General features: G+C 41.2%; 1 protein-coding gene, 1 long non-coding RNA gene and 2 other non-coding genes across 4 annotated transcripts; all 4 read left to right on the forward strand.

The window, feature by feature from the left end:
* Window positions 1–5,493: 5,493 nt before the first annotated feature.
* On the forward strand, window positions 5,494–16,047 carry LOC112073685 (TOG array regulator of axonemal microtubules protein 1). The gene is made up of 4 exons (XM_024140945.2): window positions 5,494–5,725; window positions 11,633–11,791; window positions 12,712–12,843; window positions 13,094–16,047. Exons 1-4 carry the CDS (start codon window positions 5,526–5,528, stop codon window positions 13,101–13,103), a joined length of 501 nt encoding a protein of 166 aa, XP_023996713.1. The 5' UTR covers window positions 5,494–5,525; the 3' UTR covers window positions 13,104–16,047.
* A 2,813-nt stretch (window positions 16,048–18,860) lies between these two features.
* LOC112073688 (uncharacterized) lies at window positions 18,861–25,807 on the forward strand. The gene is made up of 4 exons (XR_002894598.1): window positions 18,861–19,249; window positions 23,845–23,986; window positions 24,095–24,378; window positions 25,657–25,807. It is a non-coding gene; the product is annotated as an uncharacterized lncRNA (long non-coding RNA).
* Window positions 25,808–26,864: 1,057 nt separating this feature from the next.
* LOC112073689 (U2 spliceosomal RNA) lies at window positions 26,865–27,055 on the forward strand. The gene has a single exon (XR_002894599.1). It is a non-coding gene; the product is annotated as a U2 spliceosomal RNA (small nuclear RNA).
* A 363-nt stretch (window positions 27,056–27,418) lies between these two features.
* On the forward strand, window positions 27,419–27,532 carry LOC112073690 (U5 spliceosomal RNA). Its single transcript, XR_002894600.1, has one exon. It is a non-coding gene; the product is annotated as a U5 spliceosomal RNA (small nuclear RNA).
* Window positions 27,533–27,591: the final 59 nt, after the last annotated feature.

Consider the following 27,591-nt stretch of genomic DNA (forward strand, 5'->3'; position numbering starts at 1 on the left):
AAAACTAMAATCTATGCCTTATAGATCCCAATGTGCAACTGACTGGCTGTGGATACGTTGCAAAAATATTTTTACATTGTTTCTACCTTTCTCAGGTAATTAACCTACCCGTTCTACATCCAATGTTTTGACAGTGTATCTCCGATTGTTTCACTTTCACGATTGTTTCACTTGTTTCACGATTGTTTCACTTTCACAACTCAGCTTAATTGCGTGACATCCATGGACATCATACCCAATGGAATCTCTTCAAACAATATCCCGTTTGCTTTAGAGATCACATTCACTTTCATTTTAAAGTGCTGTACACGGAATCCCTCATTATTGTATTCATGCTATTCCATATTCTAACGCTAGGCCCATTCTCATTGCAAGACATGCCAGGCAATGTTGCCCTCTAGTGATTTGTTTTGGAGAAAAAGCATGTATTATTTTATCATTAGTCATCATAGGTTGTGGTTAATTCCATTTCAATGCCCATCAATTCAGAAACTAAACCAGATTCAATTTACACATGTTCCCCATTGAAAAACATTTAAGAGAATTGGAATTGGAATTTCAAGGTACTTCCTGAATTKACTGGAATTTAAATGGAATTGACCTCAAATCTGAGGTTCATCAACCAAAAGTATACTCAGCTGGAAAGAGAAAAACAGACAGAGGAAATTATTTTAGAAAAAAACACACAATGGAAGTAAATGTTATTGTCACATTTCCTAATAAAAACATAATTGATGTGTGTATATACAATATATATAATTCACTGAACAAAAATATAAACGCAACCTGCAACAATTTCTAACATTTTACTGAGTTACAGTTCATATGAGCAAATCAGTCAATTGAAATAAATTCATTAGGCCCTAATCTATGGATTTCCCATGACTGGGAAACAGATATGCATCTGTTGGTCACAGATACCTTAAAAAAGGTAGGGGCATGGATCAGAACACCAGTCAGTATCTGGTGTGACCACCATTTGCCTCATGCAAGTTTAAAACTTGAAAGATCTGTAGCATTGTGTTGTGTGACAAAACTGCACATTTTAGAGTGACCTTTTCTTGTCCCCAGCACAAGGTGCACCTGTGTAATGATCATGGTTTTTAATCAGCTTCTTGATATGCCACAGCTGTCAGGTGGATGGATTATTTTTGCAAAGGAGAAATGCTCACTAACGAGGATGTAAACAAATGTGTGCACAAAATATGTATATACAAGTCGGAAGTTTACATACACTTAGGTTGAAGTCATTAAAACTCGTCTTTCAACCACTCCACAAATGTCTTGTTAACAAACTATAGTTTTGGCAAGTCGGTTCGGACCTCTACTTTGTGCATGACACAAGTAATTTTTCCAACAATTGTTTACAGACAGATTATTTCACTTATGTATCACAATTCCAGTGGATCCGAAGTTTACATACACTAGTTGACTGTGCCTTTAAACAGGTTGGAAAACTCCATAAAATGATGTCATGACTTTAGAAGCTTCTGATAGGCTAATTGACAACATTTGAGTCAATTGGAGTTGTACCTGTGGAGGACCACGTTCATCTGTACAAACAATAGAACGCAAGTATAAACACCATGGGACCACGCAGCCGTCATACCGCTCAGGAAGGAGATGCGTTCTTTCTCCTAGAGATTAACGTACTTTGGTGCGAGAAGTGCAAATGAATCCCAGAACAACAGCAAAGCACCTTGTGAAGATGCTGGAGGAAACAGGTACAAAAGTATCTATATCCCACAGTAAAACGAGTCTTATATTTACATAACCTGAAAGGCTGCTCAGCAAGGAAGAAGCCACTGCTCCAAAACCGCCATAAAAAAGCCAGACTACGGTTTGCAACTGCACATGGGGACAAAGATCGTACTTTTTGGAGAAATATCCTCTGGTCTGATGACACAAAAATAGAACTGTTTGGCCATAATGACCATCATTATGTTTGGAGGAAAAAGGGGGAGGCTTGCAAGCCGAAGAACACCATCCCAACCGTGACTCATGGGGGTGGCAGCATGTTGTGGGGGTGCTTTGCTGCAGGAGGGATTGGTGCACGTCACAAAATAGATGGCATCATGAGGCAGGAAAATTATGTGGATATATTGAAGCAAAATCTCAAGACAGTCAGGAAGTTAAAGCTTAGTTGCAAATGGGTCTTTCAAATGGACAATGACCCCAAGCATACTTCCAAAATTGTGGAAAAATGGCAAGGTATTGGAGTGGCCATCACAAAGCCAAACCTCAATCCTATAGAAAATGTGTGGGCAGGACTGAAAAAGCGTGTGCGTGCAAGAAGGCATACAAACCTGACTCAGTTACACCAGCTCTGTCAGGAGGAATGGGCCAAATTTCACCCAACTTATTTTGGGAAACTTTTAGAAGGCTACCCAAAACGTTTGACCCAAGTTAAACAATTTAAAGGCAATGCTACCAAATACTAATTGAGTGTATGTAAACTTCTGACCCACTGGGAATGTGATGAAAGAAATGAAAGCTGAAATAAATCAATCTCTACTATTATTCAGTGGTGATCCTAACTGACCTAAGACAGGGGATTTTTACTAGGATTAAATTTCAGGAATTGTGAAAAACTGAATTTAAATGTATTTGGCTAAGGTGCATGTAAACTTCCGACTTCAACTGTATACTATATATATATATATTTAAACTCAGCAAAAAAAGAAATGTCCTCATTGTCAACTGCGTTTATTTTCAGGAAACTTAACATGTGTAAATATTTGTATGAACATAAGATTCAACAACTGAGACAAACTGTACTGTTCCACAGAATTTTGACTAACAGAAATGGAATAATCAATAGTCAAAATCAAAAGTAACAGTCAGTATCCCCATTATGACATCACAATGTAACGGAAGCCTTGCCATGATATCATTGCTGGTTCCATCTGACAAGCAACATTTAATTTCCACTCATTTTATGATAGATCTCTCACAGAGATAGGTTAAGTTCTTATTTTGAGAGTGTTCATATTTATCATCAATGGCTTATCGAGGAAGAAAATCAAGTGAGTTTGACAAACTCCAGAAGGAGAACTCTCAGATGAAGAGTGTCATCGAAAACTTGAGGAAGCAAAACATGGCTTTAAACCAACAGGATGACCAGGACAAGTTTTCAAGTTTTGTAAGGCTCATCCGTTTTTCAAATGTTTTTCAAAAATATCACTGTGTTTATTTGTGGTTTCATAGACATACAGTAGGCCTACATCCATAAAATCTTTAGCATAAAAGCTTTTTATGACACACTGTAGAAACTATTTTGCCTACTTCACTTCTGCTATTCATTTCATACTGTCCCATTGTGATCCAGGGCTATCAGGAGAGCTACCCAATCCCAGAGGGCCATCGTGGCTTCATCAGTGATGCCAGACTTCTGCAGATGCAGAGAGCTGAGAGAGAGGCCATGGAAGTAAAGCAAAGAAAGATAAGTGCTATCCATGAGAATTATGTCCGGACTGCTCTCATCGGGGTTGGCAGCACCTTCGCGCACCACTTCGTCCCCTCTCATTCAGTGCATTCCGCGGCCGAAAGCTCCACCGAGGCCTTTGCCACGAAGGCTTGAACACATAGCTCTGGCCCCACTGAAGAACGTGGTGGGGGTGGACGGAGCCCAAGTCACCCGGATCTCACTCTCTGGAGTCCATCCAGGTAAATAAGTCATTCAGCAGCAGTAGCGTGTGGCCTGTTCCCGTCCCTCCCACTGGAGCTCCCTCCAAGAGGGGCAAGAAGAAGAAGGGCAGGCGGGGAGTCAAAGCCCTGAAAGTCCAGTCGGACCAGGGCTGTGCTGACAACAACGGACACACTTGAGGTGAGGGACATCGAGACTCACCTGAAGGAGGAGGCCTGGAAGGTAGGATGGACTTCGAATTTATTGTAAAATGTGAAAATTTGCAGTTCAGAATTATACTTGGACTGATAAATTGCCAAAACAGATAGTGGTTCCATGTCTTAAAATCAAATCAAACTTTATTTGTCACATGCACCGAACACAATAAGTGTAGACCTTACAGTGAAACCAACAGTGCATTTCAAGAAGACTTAAGAAAATATTTACCAAATAAACTAAAGTAAAAAATAATAATAAAAGTAACACAATGACATAACAATAACGAGGCTATATACAGGGGGTATCGGTACCGAGTCAGTGTGCGGGGGTACCGGTTAGAAAGGATACTCTCTTTGACGGCATGATAGACGAGATCCTAGAATACAGGATCTCTGTGTATTAGTTTATGTATATACTAGTTCTATATGTATTTCTATGATGGGAGCATTCTTTTCTGGTCTACGCCAAAGGTGGTACATGAGGTGAAGGCCATGTCCATGGGGGAAATAGCCACCAGCTCTCTGGGAAGCCTGAGCTCAGTGGATATGAACACCCCTGCGGAGCTCCGTGACTACCTGGATGTCGTGACCCCGGTCAAGTCGCGTGACAGCCCACCCAGGCCTGCTCCCCCTCCTACCAAGCCCAGGAGCAAACTGCCTCGGTCTATAAGGTTCCTTAGCCTGCCAAAGGCTGCCACCGGCTCAGGTCAGTCCCTCTCATGTACTCACACTAATGTAAATTAGACAGGGAGATGAAGCTAGGTAGATTGATAGAAAGACAGTAGGAAGAGAAGGGACGCAAATGGCTTTAGCCCAGGGCTAAGACATTTTTCCACACTGGCTTTGCCTGTTTCACAGTGAGAACCTTTACTCAAGGTTAATTGGACCCTGCTTCTGAGCAGGGAGAGCACCAAAAAAATGTGTGCTAAATTTAAAATGATATGATATCATAATGAACTAAGATGTTCTAGTGTTAAAAGCTACAAACAGATATGGAAATTAGTAAATACATAAATAAATACATACAGTTCACAGAGATGTCTGCTGTCAACCCATAGACAAGAAGGCAGCCAGTGAGCCAAAGGGCCAAATGAAGAAAGGTCAGGACCAGGCCAGATTGCAGCCCCTGTCCAACCCAGAGCAGGCCCTGACTAAGACCTTCAAGCTGCTCCACTCTGCCTCTGATGACTGGTGAGCATTCACTGTAGACAAGACCAATGGAGCTAGGCTAAAGGAAGCACAGTGTAGTGTCCTTGGAAATGTAGATTTGAGCTACAGAGCGTAGAAACTTCTGAAAATAAGAGACCATAGTCCTAATTGATGAACATCATTATAATGTTTTTGGAAAATGTTGTAGAAATTGCTTACGTTTCTTTCACTGAATTGCAGGGAGAAGAAGATCGAGGGCTTGACCTCTCTCCGTGTGATGGCTCAGAACCACATGGACATACTGATGCCTAAACTCCATGATATCTGCCTTGCCATTATAAATGAGGTAGCTGTATTCATTCACTGCCCTATTCATTCATCTGCACAAATCTGCTACATTTGGAGAACAAGTCAAATTATTGTGTCATGTTTCTGATGTTCGTGGGTTGTACTGCTCAACATTAATTGCTGGTCCTGTGCATGTTATTATGATTCAGGTAAAGAACCTGCGCTCTGCAGTGTCCTGTGCTGCCATGGCCACACTGGGTGACATGTACATCCACCTCCAGAGGGCCATGGACAGTGAGGTGGAGGGGACGGCACGCGTGCTGCTGCACAAAGCCAGCGAGGCCAACACYTTCATCCGGCAGGGCGCCAACTTTGCCCTGGGTCACATGGTGCAGAGCTGCACCCCTACCCGTGTCATGAATGCCCTGCTGGTCGGTGGGCTGAGGTAAAGAGGGAGAGGGGTCAATTAACACTCACTAAGGGGTAGATACGCACTTCCACAAATGTTCACTTTGTCTCACATTGAAAGTTTGTTAGGATAAGTTAGGATTCACTCCAAACAGCCCTGATGTGACAATGCAATAGATAATTGATATGTAGTGAACTTTCTGGTGCAAAATGGTCACTACTCGCTTAGGTATGCCACACATTAGATTAGATTCAACTTTATTGTCATTGAACAAGCACAAGTACAGTACAACAATGCAGTTAGCATCTGACCAGAAGTGCAAATAAAAGAGTGCAAAAAATGTACAAGTAAAACTATTAAGTACAATGTATGTTATTAAGTGGGATGTATAAATGTGCAATGAAGGCAAATGGCAAGTACAAATGGCAAGTCTAAATGTGTAATGAAGGCAAATTGAAAGTGCAAGGAGGTATGCAACTGAAATGCAGGGAGAGCAGCAATGAGTTTACCGAGGTAGACATGTACATGTACAACTGAATTACGTCCTTAATCAGATTTTGCAAAGCAATGTCAGAGTCCAGTAGTACCGTGAAGAGTGCAAAGAGAGTAGAGCAACAAGGTCCCTGAGAAACAGTACTAAGATGTGGGCGGGTGGATATGGCTAGTGCCGTGCCACAGAGTTCAGCAGGGTTACAGTAGCTGGAGAGAAACTGTTCTTGAGCCAGCTAGTGTGGGAATGTAGAGACCTGTACTGCCTGCCTGGTGGTAGGAGGGCAAACTGTTTGTGGCATGGATGTGAAGGGTCCCTGATGATGCTTCTTGCGCTGGAGATCTATGATGGCAGGGAGCTGGGCACCAGTGATGTGCTGGGTGGTTTTCACCACTCGTTGCAGGGCCTTCCGGTCGGCCACGGAGCACCCGCCAAACCACACTGTGGCGCAGTTAGTCAGATTGCTCTCGACCGTGCAGAGGTAAAAGTTCACCAGGATCTTGGGAGACAGGCAGGCCTTCTTCAGCCTCCTCAAAAAGTACAGGGAAGAGTGTAAAGCTGTGGAGATGGCGTCCTCTGCAGACCTGTTCGGTCGGTTGGCAAACTGATGGGGATCCAGTGTTGGAGGGAGGCAGGACTTAAGGTAGGCCAAAACCAGCACTTCATGATCATGGCGGTGAGTGCAACAGGTCGGAGGTCATTCAGGCTTGATGCGGTCGACTGCTGCGGCACTGGGCCAGTGACAGATAAAAATTAGTATTAGGGCCGGGACAATACCAGTATCGCAATATATTTTCAATGGCAACAATGAAAACACAAAGCAGATCTCACTCTTTGGTCCTCTAAAAACCTGCTGTATGTAAAATATTGTGTGATATAGCTTGGAAAATAAATGAGTATTACTCAGGATGACAACATAATGATATTTATTTCCAACATTACGTCTGTTTTCCTAAAGAAGTTAAATCCGCTTCGTGTTTTGGATACTGGTATCGTCCCGGACCTAATTAGCAGTGGATGTGTGTCATCTCTACACAAGAACATTTGTTAACACTTTATATGAAAGTGATGCTCCAGAGCAGGGCCTGCTCTAGCCTCTTGGGGAGATTTGGTTGGGAGGCCCCCCCACCAAGCGGGCCCCCAAAAATGATGGCACCCCTCTTGACGGCGGATTGAAACATGTGCATATTAAAGTTAATTTCCTGTAATTCGACACTACAGTGAATGGTTACCCCGATGTGATATCTCTTACAGATACTTTGGACTAAATTTGAGTTTATTCTATTCTATTATTCTATTGGGGCAGCAAGTAGCCTAGTGGTTAGCGCGTTGACCTTGTAACCGAAAGGTTGCAAGATCGAGTCCCCGAGCTGACAAGGTCAAATCTGTCATTCTGCCCCTGAACAAGGCAGTTAACCCACTGTTCCTAGGCCGTCATTGAAAATAAGAATTTGATCTTAACTGACTTGCCTAGTTAAATAAAGTTAAAATTAACATATATAACGAACATGTGGCCTATATGATGGCGAATATGCAAGCAATCTATATTTTTTGAATTATGGTAATCGACTCGTATTAATGATTTGATCAAAAAAGGCAAGAATGTTCTCACATTTGATTCGAATAGGGATGAAATTCTTTAGTACTGGCAATATACACTGAGTATACCAAACATARGGGGGGSGGGGGGGTCTGGTGAACACGTCAGGGTTCTATGGCCGCAGGCAGAACATCAGAAACAGGGTCAGCAGCACGACCAGGTGGACTAGGGACGGGGACAGCCAGGAGTCGTCAGGCCAGATAGTCCTGAGGCATGGTCCTAGGGCTCAGGTCCTCCGAGAGGGGAGAGAGAGAGATATGGGAGAATTAGAGGGAGCATATATAAGATCACACAGGACACCAGATAAGACAGGAGAATTACACCGGATATAACAGAATGACCCTAGCTCCCCGTTCAAAAGCAATTAAATATTGTCTTGCCCATTCACCCTCTGAATGGCACACATACACAATCCATGTCCATATTGTCTCAAAACTTAAAAATCTTTATTTAACCTGTCACCTCCCCTTCATTTATACTGATTGAAGTGGATTTAACAAGTGACATCAATAATTGGATTCACCTGGTCAGTCTGTCATGGAAAGAGAATGTTTTGAATGTTTTGTATACTCAGTGTATTGACATGCATAAGAAAAATACAAGAGAATGTTAATTCTAAAGCTTGCTGTGTTTTTACTCGGGAAAAACGAATAGCAACACAGCAAACTACTGATGAACTTCCCAGAGGACATCAGAGCGCAACATTGAGCAATTGCAAGCAGAACTTCAAGCATACGAAAAAGAGCATGATCTGACTAGGTCATTTCTACATGACACCGCAGCGAGATTTGTTTAGACAGAGCACAAATAGGCTCCAAAGCGACATGTCTGACTGAGATACAGATAGCTGCACAGTCAGTCCCACCTAGGGTGTGGTGTGAGCGGCCATGCCAGAGTATGTGAGCGGAGTGAGGAGTGGAGCTTGCCCTATTTGACTGGAGCGTGGAGYGAGTTTCCCAGAGGCTGGAGHTTCGGCTTTCTCGCCCCCTCCAATTTSTCTCCAGGAGTGCTCCAGTAGCACTCATTTTACAAGCTCAGGGCATGCCCGGCCCAGCATGCATTTGTAGTCTACTTGTGTGCTGCTATAGCACCTTGCTTTAGCTACTGTCATCTAATATTCTAAATATCTTCATAAAGAAGATGATAAAACACACAGGTGAAAAATCAAGGTGACTTACAAAGAGGAGGACCAAGAGCAAGAGAGGGAGTGCGGTTATGTAGTGTCCACAACTAAAGAATGAAAAGACAGGTATCCCGAAAGCATGTACTTACTACGTGTACATGCTAACAGAAAGGAATGAGGTGGGTAGCTAGCTAAGTGTGTCATTTTAGCATATTATTTATGAACAAAAAATAATCTCTAAAAAGTTCAGTTATAATTTTCCTTCTATTATCTATACAATAGGCCATCATTGATGGCATGTTAACTAACTCTATTACCTCTTTCAAGGAGCGTTCTGTTTTTATAGGGATATTTGACCTAAAATCCTTTAGGCCTACCTACAAAAAAATACAAAAAATAACTATGCATCCCTGCCCAGCCTGGCATTAATGGCCCAAATGATGTTTAGCATCCCAAGTGGCTCTGCAAGAGCTGAGAAGGTATTCTCCACTGCTGGCCTGCTCTCCAGGCACAATCACATGAGCCTGAAGCTACAGATTCTGGCCAAACTCATGTTTCTAAAAATGAATTCAAAGGCACTGTAGACTGAGCCTAATGAGGAATTTTTCATTTAATTTGTATTTAATTCTAAGTAAGTCAAACAGCATGTTTGTGCAATGTTTGTGCAACAAAATGTTGTTTAACGTCTACGGGATCAGTGTCCACACCCATGGGACGGTTGAGCTAACGTAGGCCAATGTGATTAGCATGAGGTTGTAAGTAACAAAAACATTTCCCAGGACATAGACATATCTGATATGGGCAGAAAGCTTAAATTCTTGTTAATTTAACTGCACTGTCCAATTTACAGTAGGTATTACAGTGAAAGAATACCAATCTATTTGTTTGAGAAGAGTGCACAATGTATTGATAACCAATTAGGCACATTTGGGCAGTCTTGATACAATATTTTGAACAGATATGCAATGGTTTATTGGATCAGTCGAAAACGTTGCACTGACACTGCTTTGATCTAGTGGCCAAAATCGAAATTGCCCCTGGGCTGGAATAATACATTATGGCCTTTCTCTTGCATTTCAAAGATGATGACACACAAAAAAACGTTTACCAGATCTAATGTGTTATATTCTCCTACATTAATTTAACATTTCCACAAACTTCAGTGTTTCCTTTCACATGGTATCAAGAAAATGCATATCCTTGCTTCAGGTTCTGAGCTACAGGCAGTTAGATTTGGGTATGTCATTTTAGGTGAAAATTGAAGGGTCCGATCCTTAAGAGGTTCTTTCAAAATAACAGAATAGCATATTTTGAGTTTAATTATGTTACTGTGCTTAGTTAGCCAAAGCTCGACTTCAAGTTCAGTCTGCCATCAAGGCGAAACGGTCCTATGGCAATATTGTCACGTTCTGACCATAGTTCTTATGTGTTTTGCTTGTTTTAGTGTTGGTCAGGACGTGAGCTGGGTGGGCATTCTATGTTGTGTGTCTTGTTTGTCCGTTTCTATGTTTCTATGTTTGGCCTAATATGGTTCTCAATCAGAGGCAGATGTTTTGTGTTGTCTCTGATTGGGAATCATATATAGGTGGCTTGTTTTGTGTTGGGGATTGTGGGTGGTTGTTTCCTGTCTCTGTGTTTTCTCTGCACCAGATAGGGCTGTATCGGTAAGCCACGTTTGTTATTTTTTTATTTTGTAAGTGTTCACAGTTTCGTTCTTGTTTATTAAAATCATGTTGAACACGAGCTACGCTGTGTCTTGGTCCGATCCCTGCTACACCTCCTCTTCAGACGAAGAGGAGGAAGGCTGCCGTTACAAATATGTTATCACCGTGGTGACGGAAAAGGGATATGGCTTGAAAACGTATCTCAATCCAGGGATGGAAGGTATCGCTGTACTCCTAATTATCCAAACCTCGAAATCGAGAAGATTGAAATACTGCTAGTTTTTAATTAACTGCCTTTTTCATCAGCATGCTAGGTTATTCCACAACACTTCCGGCAGCAACTCACCCCAACGGTAGATGTCACATTTGAATGGAATCACATTTTTTTGTTATTTCTTATACTTCCTTGTGTTGTGTACTTCTTATTTTACCATTGCGTTATTTAGATTATTTTTTGCCATTGGTGGAGAGGTACTGGCTACTGATGATGTGTGCTAGCCTTTGGGGAGTAACAAGTCATTTATAAACATTTATAAAGTATATATAGTGAACACTTTAGATTAGGGGCTATTAGTGAGGCACTGAGGTATTAGTAARTSYATGTACTCACATTCATAAATGCACTCATTAATAAATACACCATTCGWGACATTTATAAATACATTTAAAAATATGTATATAAATGGTGAGTCAAACCATTAATCAACCATTAACAAATGCCTTGACAATAACTCCTTTATAACTGGTTTATAGTACATTAGTAGTACATTAATCATCATTATTAAACACCTTATTAATTATCTGATAAATCATGAAGAAATCATTTAAAATAGCGTTTATAAATGTATAGATTTCTTATTGACATTTACAATGTAGGAATAATGATTAATAAATGGTAAGTAAACTCTTTACAAACAGTTTATAAATTGTATATTAAGGGACCTTAATATAAAGCCTTACCGAACATTTTGATCCATCGATGAGACTTCATCAATACAATCCATTATCATTTGTCTCATGTATCTCTATGACATGTAACTGATGTGCTCTGTTTTTCCTTCCTCAGCCACCGTAACGCTGCGGTGAGGAGCTGCACTGCTCAGCACCTGGAGAGACTGGCTGAGGTCATGGGGATGGCTCGTCTCCTGTCGGGGAAGAAAGACCTCACTGACCGTTTCTTGATTGCCGTCAGTAAACTGGCTGTGGACCCTGCACAGGAAGCCAGGTGGGAAGTTCCTCCTGTAAAGTATCTTGCTTCAACATAACAGTTAAGGCCGGGATTCAATCCATGGCTCGCTATAGCATTAGATCGCCGACAATGCAGCTTTTAAAGGTAATTTACTCTTGAGTCAACATCTGCAGCGTTTACCACGAATACAAATTGAAATTGCCTTTAAAAGCCACATTGTCGGCTGTCTACAGCATCTGTGCTAAAGGGTGTCATGGATTGAATTGCGGATTTTAGGTATTCCAAAACAACCACAGGTTMTCTTGGAGGGGAATAGTAATTGAAAACAAAAAGGAAAAATTATAAACACAAATAAGTGCTACTTGGCATAGGAAAATCCAAGTCCAGGCACTCATGTGGGTTTGAATGTTAAAAAGCCAAAAGCTTAGCCGGGATGTTTGGCCTGCAGGAATGTTCTTCTCCCATCGCCAACTAGCGAACTCCTGCTGGGTGCAATGCACGCTGACACAGTCACCAGCTGTATGGTGTTTCCCCCGACACAAGATTGTAACTACCAATTGGATACCACGAAACTGGGGTAAAAATGTAAAATGTAAATGAGTCCAAATAGTCAGTACCTGATTCAGTTTCCTTCCTTCTGTTTGGTGCCTAATGAAGACAACCCTAGTTGATCACAATGGTCGGCCTGAGCCAAGCGCTGTGCAGATTCGCTAAGATTTTCAAAATAACGAATGGTTAATACCCAGTTGTTAGATAGTTGAGATGATTTGTAGATCAGGTAATGCAGTGCATTACTCAAACCGACCCTCTTGCAAATTCTACCTAATGTATGTCCTATTTTGATGGGATATTTTTTCTCAGGTTGCCATCAATTGAGTASTGTTTTTAATCACAGACAGCAGACATTTTTTTGATATGTTGCAAGATTAAGATGATATTCATATCTTTGTCCACAGGCATCATGGTCGCAATATCTTGAGAAACGTGGCCACCAATGGCGACTTTGCTAAAATGTGGGACAAATTCGCTCCGAGGAAAGAGCGAGAATCCTTGAGGGAGGTCATCTCAAAGGTTAACCTCAAAGAAAGGTACATTCTCTCTGGATGATTATAAGAAGTGTGACAAATGAGCTGAAATTATTACAGAAATCCAATCCCACTGGGCACAGACATCAGTTCAATGTCTAGTTTTGATTTAAATTTGGGAAATAAATCAAAATGTGAAATCAACCAAAAATGTTGGTTAGAAGTTGGGTGAAAAAAATCCAATTGTGTTTTCCACGTTGATTCACCGTCATCACTGTAAGATTATATCTTTGTCCTTTCTCTTTTTCAACAGGAATATCTGAATAATCCCCAATTTGACTATATATTTGTATCTAAATATTTGCACAATTCCCAACTTGACTATTATCCCCTCCAGTCCCCAAACTCCAATATTTTCGCTCATTCTAAGAAATTTGACATTATCATCCAAACCCCCATGTAAATGCATCTTTAAACTTCATTGACTCCTTGTCCAAGTCCTGAATCCACTATAAGGCAATATGAACCACATTCAAAGCACTAAATTACCTTTCCTCGAAGCTCCTATCTGATCTACCAGCTCAATAGTGGTCTACTGAAACCATACTCACCATCTCAGGGGGTGCTCAGATCATCAACMACTGACCTCCACACCATCCTCAAAAGCAGCAGTCCTCTTTTGGAGGCAGATTGGTCAGTGCTCCTGTATGGCACCAACATTGTGGATTTTCATCCAATACTTCTGGACTATGACAACATTCTTTGGACAATAAAATTAGGTAAAATGGAAGCTTGCTGCAGTCTCAGTTTTATCCTCCAAGACAATGTGAGGATGTGAAACAACAATACCTGTGGTTTAACTTGATGATCAGGGCCAGATTACCGAATGGTCACGCAGGGCACCTGCCCTGTGGGCCCCGACCTCCAGGGAATATCATCATAACATCCAAAACTAAAAGTATAGTGGATGTATATTACAGTGCGTGGACATTTACAATGTGAGCTCGTTTCATAATTTGTAGCCATGTTTAATATAAATTTGTGCTCATTTTGTAGAAATTCGTGAGAATTTAAAAAAATGTAGTGGGGATGTTTTATATCAATTTTCTTACTGGTGCTCTTCCATGCCGTCCCTAGGAGGGGTGCGTCATTCGAGTGGGTTGAGTCACTGACGTGATCTTCCTGTCTGGGTTGGCGCCCCCCCTTGGGTTGTGCCGTGGCGGAGAACTTTGTGGGGTATACTCGGCCTTGTCTCAGGATGGTAAGTTGGTGGTTGAAGATATCCCTCTAGTTGTGTGGGGGCTGTGCTTTGGCAAAGTGGGTAGGGTTATATCCTGCCTGTTTGGCCCTGTCCGGGGGTATCGTCGGATGGGGCCAGAGTGTCTCCCGACCTCTCCTGTCTCAGCCTCCAGTATTTATGCTGCAGTAGGTTATGTGTCGGTGTCACACCCTGACCTTAGAGAGCCTTTTTATGTCTCTATTTGGTTTGGTCAGGGTGTGATTTGTGTGGGCATTCTAGTTTCCTTATTTCTATGTTTTCTATTTCTTTGTGTTTGGCCGGGTGTGGTTCTCAATCAGAGGCAGCTGTCTATCGTTGTCTCTGATTGGGAATCATACTTAGGCAGCCTTWTTTCCTTTCGCATTTGTGGGTAGTTATCTTTGTTAGTGGCACTATTGCCCTGTTAAGCTTCACGGTTGTTTCTTCGTTTCTTGTTTTGTTGGCGACATTTACAATAATCAAAGAAAATGTACGCTCACCACGCTGCACCTTGGTCTCCTTCCGACGACGGCCATGACAGTCAAGGGGGGCTAGGGTCAGTCTGTTATGTCTGGAGTATTTCTCCTGTCTTATCCGGTGTCCTGTGTGAATTTAAGTATGCTCTCTCTAATTCTCTCTTTCTTTCTCTCGTTCTCTCTTTCTCCCGTTCTCTCTTTCTTTCTTTCTTTCACTCTCTCGGAGGACCTGAGCCCTAGGACCATGCCTCAGGACTACCTGGCCTGATGACTCCTTGCTGTCCCCAGTCCACCTGGCTGTTCTTCCTAGGTTCTGGCCTTTCTAGGGAGTTTTTCCTAGCCAACGTGCTTCTACACCTGCATTGCTTGCTGTTTGGGGTTTTAGGCTGGGTTTCTGTACAGCACTTTGAGATATCAGCTAATGTAAGAAGGGCTTTATAAATAAATTTGATTTGAAATTTGATTTCATATATGCTCCTTAAAACCAATGAGGAGATGGAAGATGCAGGATTTGCAGCGCGTCCAGTGTCCCAAATAGAACCACGTTCTATATTAGCACCTGGCTAAGCAGATGCTCAGTGTGGGTGCAATGATTGAATAACATATGTGTACATTTATTTTGCAACGCTCGCGCACGCGACCCGTCTGGTCTGGTCAGCATGTTACAGAGATAGACAAGACTCCAGTCATGTCATACTGCAAAACACCACTAGATGCCAGACATACCATTTGCGTAGATGGGACTAACCAAGAATTCATGTGAAATCCATTCATGAGAAAATGTAAAGAAAGGGAAAGGGGGATAGCTGGTTAGAGCACAAGTGGAAAAGCGTAGTCACTGGTGGGGACAAAAATAATGTTTGCTTCTTTCCACCACACATTACAACAGTGGTTGTATTTTYTGTTCTGTTTGATTATCACTGGATTTGGGCTTTGTTGCCCTTGTTTACAGTGACCTAAATAATGCTCAAGTAAAAGATGGTGCCTCACAAACTCGACCACCCAGAGTTTAAACCATTGGTTTCTACATACAGCTTCTAATGGAGCATTAACATACAGGATTTACCCCAGTATTTTACCCATGGATCTGGTAGACCTGCTCTCACTCAAGTGGGGCCAAGGCAATGCTCGTTTTCTTTTCAGCTGTCTTTTACATAACAATGGCTAACTGTGAACTTTAACACCTTCTCACAAAGCAACAGACTTGAATGATGCGGAGATTGTTGATACCCTCGCCATAAGTCTTTAGAGCTGACATTAACATAAAACACTAGCGAAACCCTGGAGTGTTGGAGTGTGGGTAAGTCTATATGGAAAAGCACCACTAGAGGGAGCCACATCCCAACATGTGATCCTGGATCCACAAATCTATCAGCAAGAGTCAAAATTCCTGCAAGGTCTCACAGTCTCACATCAGAATTAGACGTTTATCCATGTTTCTCAAATTTCAAAGTTGTTCCAAACGTAAAATCTCAAATTGTTTAAGGTTACATTTAGGGATTAACTCCGGATTTTAAGGTTAGGGTTAAAAATCTTAAGGTTAGGCATTAACTCCAAATGGTTAAGGTAAAGTGGTAAGGTTTGGGATTGGCTTAAAACAAAACTATCAAAAATGACTTTCTATCGCTGGATTCAACCATGAAACCTTTGRAATCAGAGGCAGATGCTTATCCACATCCACAATGTCCTGAAAAACCAAAACTTACTTAAAAGGTAACAGTGCTCACTGTTGCCCCTAGTGGCTGGTTTCCATGTCATATCCTGACATCCTCAGCCATGGATGGATGTCGAATACTGACTTGTATCACGGGTGATCTGCCTGCAAAACTCTGATTCCATTCCAGTCTGGCTCAGCTCAGCCAATTTAGTAATTGGACATTTGAAAACGTAGAAAATCCAATTCAATGATATTGTTGTTTCCTGAACTGAGTGMACTGCATTTGAACTTCATTTTCAGAGTTAATTGAGTTGAAATGGAATGAAGGCCAACCCTGCTAACCATGGTCSTTCCCTGTAAAGTCTAGACCTTTCCCATCAAAACCCCAAGCCCCCATCCTTGTCTACAGTGCCTTCAGAAAGTAATCCTACACCTTGACTTATTCCACATTTCGTTGTGTTACAGCCTTAATTCAAAATGGCTTAAATATATGTTTTTCTCACCCAGCTACACACAGTACACCATAATGAAAAAGTGAAAACATATATTAAGAAATGTTTGCAAATGTATTGAACATTTAATACAGAAATATCTCATTTACATAAGTATGCACACCCTTGAGCCAATACTTTGTACAAGCACCTTTGGCAGCGATTACAGCTGTGAGTCTTTCTGGGTAAGTCTCTAAGAGATTTCCACACCTGGATTGTGCAACATTTGCCCATTATTCTTTTCAATATTCTTCAAGCTCTATACCAGGCAGTGTCAGAGGAAGGCCCTAATAATTGTCAAAGGCTCCAGCAACCCAAGTCATAGACTGTTCTCTCTGCTACTGCACAGCAAGCGGTCCCGGAGAGCCAAAAGGCTCCTTAACAGCTTCCACCCCTAAGCCATAGCACTGCTGAACAGTTATTCAAATGGTTACCCAGACTATTTGCATTGACCCCCTTATTTTATTAATATTTGTTATTATTTTCTGCACTGACTCTCTTGCACAGGCTCGATATACACTCACTGGACTCTAACCATACACTTACACATACTACACTGACACTCTAAAACACACACACAAAATGGCTTAAGGACAACAAAGTCAAGGTGTTGGAGTGGCCATCACAAAGCCCTGACCTCAATCCTATAGAACATTTGTGGGCAGAACTGAAAAAGCGAGTGCAAGCAACAAGGCCTACAAAGCTGACTCAGTTACGCCAGCTCTGTCGGGAGGAATGGGCCAAAATTCACACAACTTATTGTTGGAAGCTTGTGGAAGGCTACCTGAAACGTTTGACCCAAAAGTTACACAATTTAAAGACAATGCTACCAAATACTAATTGAGTGTATGTAAACTTCTGACCCACTGGGAATGTGATTAAAGAAATTAAAGCTGAATAAAATCGTTCTCTCTTATTTTTCTGACATTTCATATTCTTAAAATGAAGTAGTGATCCTAACTGACCTAAGACAAGGAGTTTTTACTAGGATTAAATGTCAGGAATTGTGAAAAACTGACTTTAAATGTATTTGGGTAAGGTGTATGTAAACTTCCGACTTCAGCTGTATATTTCCCCTATAGGAAACAATGGGACGACCTCAGAGTTCCATGAGAAATTTTTGTTGTTGTTTACGTTACAACGTGGGCAGGTCTCATTGCCAACAATAGCGAAGCAGGCATTGTGACGTAGAACAATGGGCTGGGAATAGAACATTCGCAAAGCGAGTTGGTGCCACGGTGCTCAATAGAACTAATAGGAGCTGGCAGGCCCTAAAATAATGCCTGTTATTTTGTGATTATTTAAAAACTATTGCAAGCAGCTGGGATATGGTAATATTATGAAGCTAGGCTCCACGGCAGATGCAATGAACTATTTTCTTTATCAGAAAAAAAGCATTGTTAAAAATGTCATGAGTCCAGCCTAACTGGAGCATCTAGGCTAGTCACTTCTCAGGGAAAGGATGCTCTTCAGTCGGCCTCTGGTCCACGAAGTGATAGGAACACACATAGGGTCGGTTTGGTGGTTTCTTCAAGTTCAATGCTTTGAGCCAAAGCCGAAGAGACTCCTCATCCATAGGAGTTTGGTGCAAATCAAAAGGTGCACAACTGCACTCCAATCTCAAAAAAGTTTAACCGGTGCTTAACCGGAAGTCCCCCACAAAAGAAATATAAACAGACCCCGCCCATATTTCCGTTGACAACGGGACAGAACCAAACCAATCAGTTATAAGTATATATTGGGTGAAGGCATTCACAGCCAACCGCTCAGACGGGTGAGGGCATTCCAGCCAACCATTTTTTACTTGGTCCTTCTAGCGGGATTTAGTGACCAACAGTTTTTTACATGGTCCGTCATTTCTCCAGATTTAGCTACCAATAGATTTTACAGATAACCAAGATACATGTAATGCCCTTGTTTGAACTAGGTATTGAGTTTATTCTTGTTAAAAMCAAGTATTGAGTTTATTTGTTATAATAAATTGGAATTATATTTAAAAGGTGATTGAATTGCTCCTAAATTGTAATGTTGTTAATGCATTTCTTTTTGAATAAATATTTATTTAATGTATAAGTGAATAGTTGGGTTTGAGTTGAAGTTTAAGTTTTGACCAATAAGGTCGCTTGTTAAGCTGTGACCAATGGGAGAGTGGACTTGGTTAATGGGAGGCTTGGGGAAAAAAGAGAGGGAAAGAGACATTGAGAAAAGGGTGGACGTTTTACATTAGGACCGTTGGTGAAGAAAATTATAAATGAAGACGGCAAAACTAGAACAAAACCTATACCTACTAAGACATGAAGGGAAATACCGATTTTATTTTATAAGAGAGTTGTTATAATTTTGTTAAGACTTAGTAAGGACTGAAGCTACCGTGTCATCGTGGAAGTATTTGACAGCCTTGAGGTTAGCCTAGCATCGTGTACCACCGAGAGATAATTGCTTGTGAAAGCTGAACGAGTTCATGTTCCCATGGGATATCGGTTACGGCTAAGGAGTACTGTCTGCATTGATAGCGGCGCTTGCTGTGGATTTTGTGAGGAAACCTGCAAGGAACTGCCATACTTCGCTGAAGGAATATCTACAAGTAGTGAGTAATTCTATATTATTATTTGTCATTGTTTTAATTGTATTACAATGTATATTGTATACATTGTTGCTTTGGCAATATTGACACAATGTTTTTCATGCCAATAAAGCAGCTTGAATTTGAAAATTTGAATTTGAGTAATCACAACGTGAGGTGCTTCTGGACTGTATGTGTGTCGTAATTTTTTATATATTTTTTAGCGCCAACGGGTTATTAAGCAAACTTTAAATAATTTGGACATGGGTTGTGCATGACTCATTGGGGTTTATAATTTGTATTTCTTTTTGATGTTGTGCTATGAAAATGTAATCATACACATATTGAACATTATGTATGTTGCCTTGGTGGAGTCATTTACTGTTTCAATTTAATTGAATGCATGGGATAGCCTATCCTGATACAATAACAGAAACCTATAATAATTTCATCTGAACAAAACAATGTAAATAGCCAAGAAACACAAGGACAAAGTGTCCCTCCAGTAGACTTTAGTTTCAAGTAAATTAGACTAACTTTTATTCCTGTGCGCAGCGCTTCTAAAAATGTATCTTTCACTCTGATTTTCATGTGCGCACAACCCCCAGCCAGACAGTGTTGCAGCGCAAGGTGGGATAGGCTATATGGAATTCGTAGGTCTTTGACTTTGTGCGATTAATTTACCAGCTATGAAACAAAACAGCAGATCATACTTTACTATTTTGATTTACAAGTGAGTGAAATGCTGGCACTGTGGAGCCCTGACCATCCATCAACGTGGCTAGTGAAATAGACATCTTACCCAACACTGCCAAAATCTACCTGCAGTTGGTGGGGGTTCATTTTAGGCCCTGAACATATTCTATTCTTACTTACAATAAAAGTGACCACAAAATGACCACAAAGGGTTGTATTAGATTGTGTAGAAATTAGCTTTAGATGCCCCAAAAATTGCTAGGGAGGACCCCCACACCTCCGGCCACTTCTAAAACCAATGGCCTGCGCCTGGCTCTGAGTACATGTCCTGGTAATCCATCTTGCCCTGCAGCCTTGTGGAGTTATTAAGATACACTTTGTAGCTGCCTGGTGCTTTTCTCAGAAGCTGACAGTGCCTAATACTGGAAGCGCCTGATATCTCGTGATAGCTTCAGATGTCGTTGTTGAGCAAGAAGAGAGTGGTCCAAAGAAGGGAGAGGTCCATAGAGTAAGGTTGATGAAGTAAGTCAGGCAGACAGTTGAAGACTCTGTCTCTTCGGTTCTAATCGTACAAAACCCTTCCCATAGAAGATCACTTTTCCTGATAGGTCTGTGCCTGAGAGAGAGACGGTGACAGTAAATGAGAGAGAGACACGCTCCGTAAATGTAATCTGTAATGTATGTTGCGTGAGACAAGCAACTTGATCACATTGGTAGAGAAAAAGTCAGTAGGTATCTGAATTGGAGCTTACATTTTCATGGGTTGCAACTCCATCATGCGGTCGAGTGGTTGGCATTGTTATCATCGTTCTACAGCCACATTGATGACCAAAAGTAAATGAGTTTGAATGGGAGCTATGACTGTTTTGCCTAAATTACACTATAGTGGCTTCAAAATACGATGACATTGCTAAAATAGGCAAATATTTAGTAGGAAACGACTGCCATTATCATCATGTCATCGAATTTACTTTAGACAGGTGGCAATGTTGTCATTAGCTAGCAAAGTTTGTAAGAGAAAATCTGGTCTCCACTCAATCTCTTAGCTAGCTAACTAACGTTACACTGCAACTAAAGTCAATCTGGAGACATCAAAATGAAGACAAAAGGTTTTGCTACTAATAAATTGCCGCCTTTAGAAATTGCATCGTGTTTTTAAGCCACAGTATTGCACTTTAGACCAAATCTTCATCAGGATGTATTGAGTAAATGTTCAGCTGGCCGTCCTGGCAGTTCTAAAACGAACATTCAAAACAATATTGTGATGAAACATGCAACCCATGTATAGCTCAGTAGTCTCTGAACCAAATTTTGCATGCATGCTGGCCATCTACTAGATTTTGTTCTGGGGGCAGACCAACCTGGTCTCAGAGCATTTTGTATTGTAGTTTTTTTAAACAAACCTTTATTTAACTAGGAAAGTCAGTATGTATTCTGTATGTAATTCCGAGACACCGCAGTTAGTATGATATGTTACCTTTCGTATGGTATGTATTCATTTCTGGTTGTCCATCACCCATTTTGTGTGATATGTTACAATTCGTATTATGTTCCAAATTTGCAAAACGTACAATATGTTGCAAATTTGGTACACGTATCATATGTTAAGAATTTGTGAAACGTATGATATGCTACAAATTCTAGCTAGGTGGGTAGCGTTAGCTACCTGGTTGGCATTAGCTAGGCTAGGGGTTAAGGTTAGGGTTGGGAGTTAGGTTTAAAGGGGAAGGGTTAGCTTAAAGGGTTAAGGTTAGGGTTCGCTAAAAGGGTTAAGTTTATGTTTAGGGGAAGGGTTAGCTAACATGCTAAGTATTTGCAAAGTAGCTTAAGTAGTAAGTAGTTAAAATTGCTAATTAGCTAAAGTTGTCCATGATGAGATTTGAACTCGCAACCTTTGGGTTGCTAGACGTTCACGTTATACGCCCACCTATCTACCCTGACCAACCACTGTACTTTAATTTTTGCCTTAAGTAACCATTTTTCTTATGAACCATACGAAACATATCATACTAAATGGAGGTTTGGATTTCCATCCTGAATAATATGAAATGCTCTGCGACCAGGTTGGGCAAACATAGTCATACTGTGTGTGTGCTATTACCAAATTCTTTAGACTTCACAGAGCAGCCTTGTATCAACCGTATGGAACGCCGTTTGGGTCTTTGCGTGTCAAAAAGATGCGCGTCAAATAACACTATTTAACGTGTCAAATAACACTATTTAACGTGTCAAATAACACTTTGACGGGTCAAATAAGCTTCTTGACCAATCAGGACCTGAATATGACTCCAAGTCACATAATAATTTAACACGTTAATAATTTTTTTACATAGTTATTACACATTGATTACACTCTCACTCGTATTTCTATTTCTTATGTAATGACGATTCACCGATAGGTATGCTATGAGTCATAGATTTAGTCACTGATGATAACATTTGCATAAAGTTTGTTTGGACTCCGCACAATTCTCAGGTATTGATGAAAGACGTTCACTCAACTTCTGTTCTTCCGAGGTAAAATTAGCTATCTAGTTAATAATGGCTGCCCAATTTCTCGAAAATTGTATGTCTACCATCTCTGATTGCACCAGACTGCTGCTCACGGACAGAAGAGATGGACTTCAACCATCAATAACCAGGTAACGTTAACTTAATGTTAGCTACCTAGCTAACGTAGGTGTTGAGAGTGAGTGGTGTAACAGCTGCAAAAAAAAATTTAACTACATAAAATAATGCTAACGTTACCTAACTACCTGCCATGGATAGTTTGTCGCTACATTACATTACATTAGTTAAAACTGCATCGCCTGTCAATGCACGGTTGTCTTCATTGGTCGGAGGCTCAGAGTTGGCAACGTTTAGACAAGAGAACACTTTAAGGCTTAACTACATACAAATAAAATGTCACTGGACCAATCGGGTCTGCGGTCTATTTTTCAGGCTAGAGACCATCTCGTGGAGCCTTCGGTGGTGTTAGGGTTGCGTCAATTCAATCTGGTATAAGGACAAGTATGACAATGAGTCACTAATTGTATGCTATGTACTTTTTATTAACTAAGTAATAAATGGAAAATGCAATTTCCGTATATACGGGTTCACTGTAACATCACGCAGGATGAAAACAGAGAAGACACTTGTTCCTGACAAAGATATGATAATATACTCATAACAGAGATAGTTCCCACTTCCGAGCCGGCCTGTCAGAGTAGAGACTGGGCGTGGTTTAGACTCACCCAGCCTATCGTTGGTGTTGGCGCTTTAAGCCAGTCCTGGCCCCTTAGCGCATGTGATGTCCCGACGCTGTTGCTGTGTAGATTACGCTCCCTCACCCCAGAGACTGAGGTCAGACAGCTCTGCAATATTGTCTGAGCTATTCGCACCTGTATACAATGCCCACTGTACCCGCTCAAGGCTAACCACAGCTTCCCAGCACACTTATCTGGGGCTAACTGTTATTTTCAGCACACACACACACAGACTCCCAGGCCAACAGTTGCAACAATATTCAATCACATGTGTTATAGTATTGGGTTATAGTGCATAATTCAGAACCTCACAGCTGATCTTCGTGTGTATAGTTTATCTATTATTGTCTATTGTACACCATAGTCTGCAGTCTCCTGATTAACCCCTCTTCCTCTACACCCCTCCTGTGCCTCTCTAAGATTAGCAAAGTTTCGGTCACACAGTACAGCGCACACACATTTCACACTGCTGTTCATATCTTATGGTGATTTTGTTGACTGAGATTGTATCATATTACTTGTCCTGTAAGTGTCCTGTGTCAAGTTAATCAATGAAAAAAACATTTGGTTGGCCTGTAATGCTGTTCCTAAATTATATATGGTGCTTATAGTCTTTTAACCTTAAGTTTTAAGGAGTGTATTTTGTAATTATCTATTGTATTTTTTTTTTTTCAGTAGCCTATCAAGCGCCTTTGGAGGGAAGGCGGTATCACATCCACAAGGAGCAGCTTGAGTTCCTCATAGATTGTCATATGACCATCAGACAAATGGCGGATGTTCTCAAAGTGTCGCACTCTGTGGTCAAGCGGCGCATGAGGTAAGTTATCGTAATTGAATAAAGTAATTGTAACACGAGGGAGATGTCTACATCCTCTTTAAATTTGATCACATTCCTTATGTATCTTTGTGTTCTTTTTGTATTTAGTCATTTTCAGCTTTTCAGGTCCTACCCACTGTTGTCAGTTGTTCAGCTGGATGAGAGGATCAAAGAGCTGATAGGGCAGAATGAAGAACTTGGTGCAGTCTGTGACGGCACACTTAAGAGAAGGTGTTCGAGTCCAGCGTGTGAGGGACAAGAGAGAGTCTGATCCATGTCAACCTCCAGAGAGCTGCGAGGAGAGCCATGCAGCATCGGCTACACCGGAGGCAGTACAGAGTTGCAGGCCCAAATTCTTTGTGGAACATTGATGGCAACCATAAGCTGATCCGGTAAGTACATATGCTTAGGCCTCCTGATTACTACATGTTTTTACAAACTTAAATCATTCTTTTTTTACAATGTTTTCTGCTTATATGGTCCCTTCAGAAAATATTTACACCTTGACTTTTTCCACATTTTGTTTTGGTACAAATGTAATTTAAAATGGATTAAATTGAGACTTTGTCTCTGGCCTACACACAATACCCCATCATATCAAAGTGGAATTATGTTTAACATTTTTTTTTTACAAATTCATTTAAAAATTAAAAGCTAAAAAGTCTTGAGTCAATAAGTATTCAACCCCTTTGTTATGATAAGCCAAAATAAGTTCAGGAATAAAAATGTCACATAATAAGTAGCATGGGCTCACACTGTGTGCAATAAGTGTTTAAGAGGATTTTTGAATGACTACCTCATCTCAAGGCACTGAAATAATGTTATCAATTATAAAAACAATGGTGTCACTAGAAGAGAAAAAATTGAACAGAGATCTTGCTGTGTTTGCCAGTCAGTTGAACCACCATGGGCTGAGGACTGAACAACGGCAGTCACCTCTGCATTGCCAGGGAACCCGAGACGAACAACTGCAAAGGGCCAATCTGACAGCAGTAAGGGATTTGTTCGCCCCAAATTCAACCACCATCAGCTCCCAAGCCACCACCTCAGCGCCTCCTCCAACCACCACCTCAGCGCCTCCTCCAATCACTGGCGCCACAGCTCTTTATTGGTCGGAAGGGGTGATTGTGCCACACATCCAGTTCAACATCAGCAACACACAGATGGAACTGTTGCGTACAATAATTCCATTGGAAAGCCCCAGAGGCAGCCTGGGAGTTGACAATCTACAGAGGGTTATGGCAGTTATATCTTCAGCGCCACTCGTTCCTACTCCAACCTGACTTACTACACCCCTGATACTCCCCTACTGGGATGAGGGATTGGACGCTATATCTTCAGCGCCACTCATTCCTTTGAGTCAGTTCATTTTTATAATACTGTTATACATTTTATAATACTAACATTCCCCCTCTTTCACACACTGTATAATTTGGTCTCTAGAAAGGTAAGACAGACATCTTCAACTCTAAACGGATGGGGACCAGAGTTTAGACACAGATGGCCTTAACTTTTGTTAAGTACTTCTCCATTCCGTTATGATTTTGTTTGGTCATATTTGGAGAGTGTCAGGTACTGTTAAGATATACGGCCTATGGTTATTGTATTTTTTGCTATGGTGCTTTAGCACAATATTCCATCTGCTGACACAATATTTGTCTTCCACTCAGTACAACACGACCCAGGAGAGGCCTACTGCAAGCACTGGATTGGAGCCTTCAGAGCGTGCCTGCTGTGGGAGGACAACAGTACATAATTAAAACAGAACTTACATTTTTGTAATTCCCAATCGGAACTTTTGTAAATCGTTCAAATAAATAATTTTGTGGAGAACGCCCTATAGTTAATTACTTTTTTTATGAAGATAGGGATTCGGTGGTTCGGCCCCCGTTACATTTTAAATCATTGTGATTAACAGCAACCTATTACAGTTAGTAACATAACATTGTTGACACAATGTGGCAGCTCAAATTATGTGGTTGAAGACGGACTAGTGCAGGGCTCTCAACCTTGTTCCTGGAGAGCTAATGTCTTGTAGGTTCACTCCAACCCTAATCTAGTGCACCTGATTTTAATTACATGCTTAATAAGTTAATCAGGTTAGTTACAATTGAGGTTGGATTGAAAACCTAGAGAAGGGTAGCTCTCCAGGAACCGGGTTGGAGAGCTTTGGACTAATGGATCTAGGTCTTAGATCAATGCATTTTAAATTTGATAAGTCACTACGAAGGTGCAGTTCCCTGAGGTGGAGCTAATGCAATGGATGGGAAGCCTTATTTCATGTAGTTGTAATTAAATGATGTCAAGTTAATTTGTACTTAATGTAGGACATCAAATTATCAGATTTGGATGTTGGCAGCAGTACTTCAGTCAATATCAGCAAAGGATATTGGTTATTAGTGAACTGTTTCTAAAAAAAAAACACCAGACAAACAATATGGACTGTATAATTTAATATTAATGATCATTAAGTAAACAATGCCAGCCAATATGGAAATACAGTGCATTTGGAAAGTATTCAGACCCGTTGACTTTTTCCACATTTTGTTACATTAGAGCCTTATTCTAAAATGTATTCAATAAATAATGTAGCGTCATACCCAAGACTCGATGGTGTAATCGCTGCCAAAGGTGCTTCAGCAAAGTACTGAGTAAAGGGTCATAAATGTAATATTTCACTTTTTTTTTTTTTTTTACATTTGCAAAAATGTCAACCTGTTTTTTCTTTGTCATTATGGGGTATTGTGTGTAGATTGACGAGGGGAAAAATGATTGTATCCATTTTTGAGGAGGGAGGGAGGAGCCACCTTTTGCCAAACCGCCAAAGTCTGCCGAGACCCCCGGGCGCCCGGCGGGTGCAGGGGTCCATTTGTGGGTTATCGCTTCTCGGCCTTTTGGCTCAGATCAAGTGTAGTATCTGTTCTTATCAGTTTAATATCTGATACGTCCCCCATCGGGGGACTACATATTAAATGGATTTTTCGAACAGGGAGTCGGAAATGGGGCTTGCTCCGTCCGCTCCACGCATCGACCCGGTATTGCAGTACCTCCGGGAACGGTGCAACACACTTCTCCCGTTGTAAAGGACAAAAAAAGACACAAAGCTATCTAAACAGCTAGCTACAGAAGAAGGAAAGGAAGAAAAAGAAGAAACACCAAATGTGAAAGTAGGCGAAGCGCTCTTCGTGGTTCCCGTTTCCGCCATTTTACTTAAAAAAAAAAAAAAAAAAAAAAAAAACGTTGGTCAGGTTAGTGAGTGAGTGAGTGAGTGAGTGAGTGAGTGAGTCTGTCTGTCTGTCTGTCTGTCTGTGACTTTTTACCCACACACAGCCCTGGAAAAGTTGGCAGAGTGGGTTCGGTGACCACCACCCGCGAGATGCCAGCCTAGTAGTGCACAGAGTGTGTCTCGGGCCCCGACCTCTGACTTCCATACGACTCTGGTTTCTTCATTACGCACAAGCCTTTCGCCTTTTACTAAAGACTTCCGTGGAGAGGAAACTTATGAGTTCAAAGTATTTTTGGATGGGCTTTGCTTCTGGCAGAGCCCGGTATATCTTGTTTCAAGAGAAATTGACAGAGATGATGATGCCCACCACCACCGACGA

This window comes from Salvelinus sp. IW2-2015, unplaced genomic scaffold (assembly GCF_002910315.2).
Source record: "Salvelinus sp. IW2-2015 unplaced genomic scaffold, ASM291031v2 Un_scaffold2337, whole genome shotgun sequence".
In the NCBI taxonomy this organism is placed as follows: Eukaryota; Metazoa; Chordata; class Actinopteri; order Salmoniformes; family Salmonidae; genus Salvelinus; species Salvelinus sp. IW2-2015.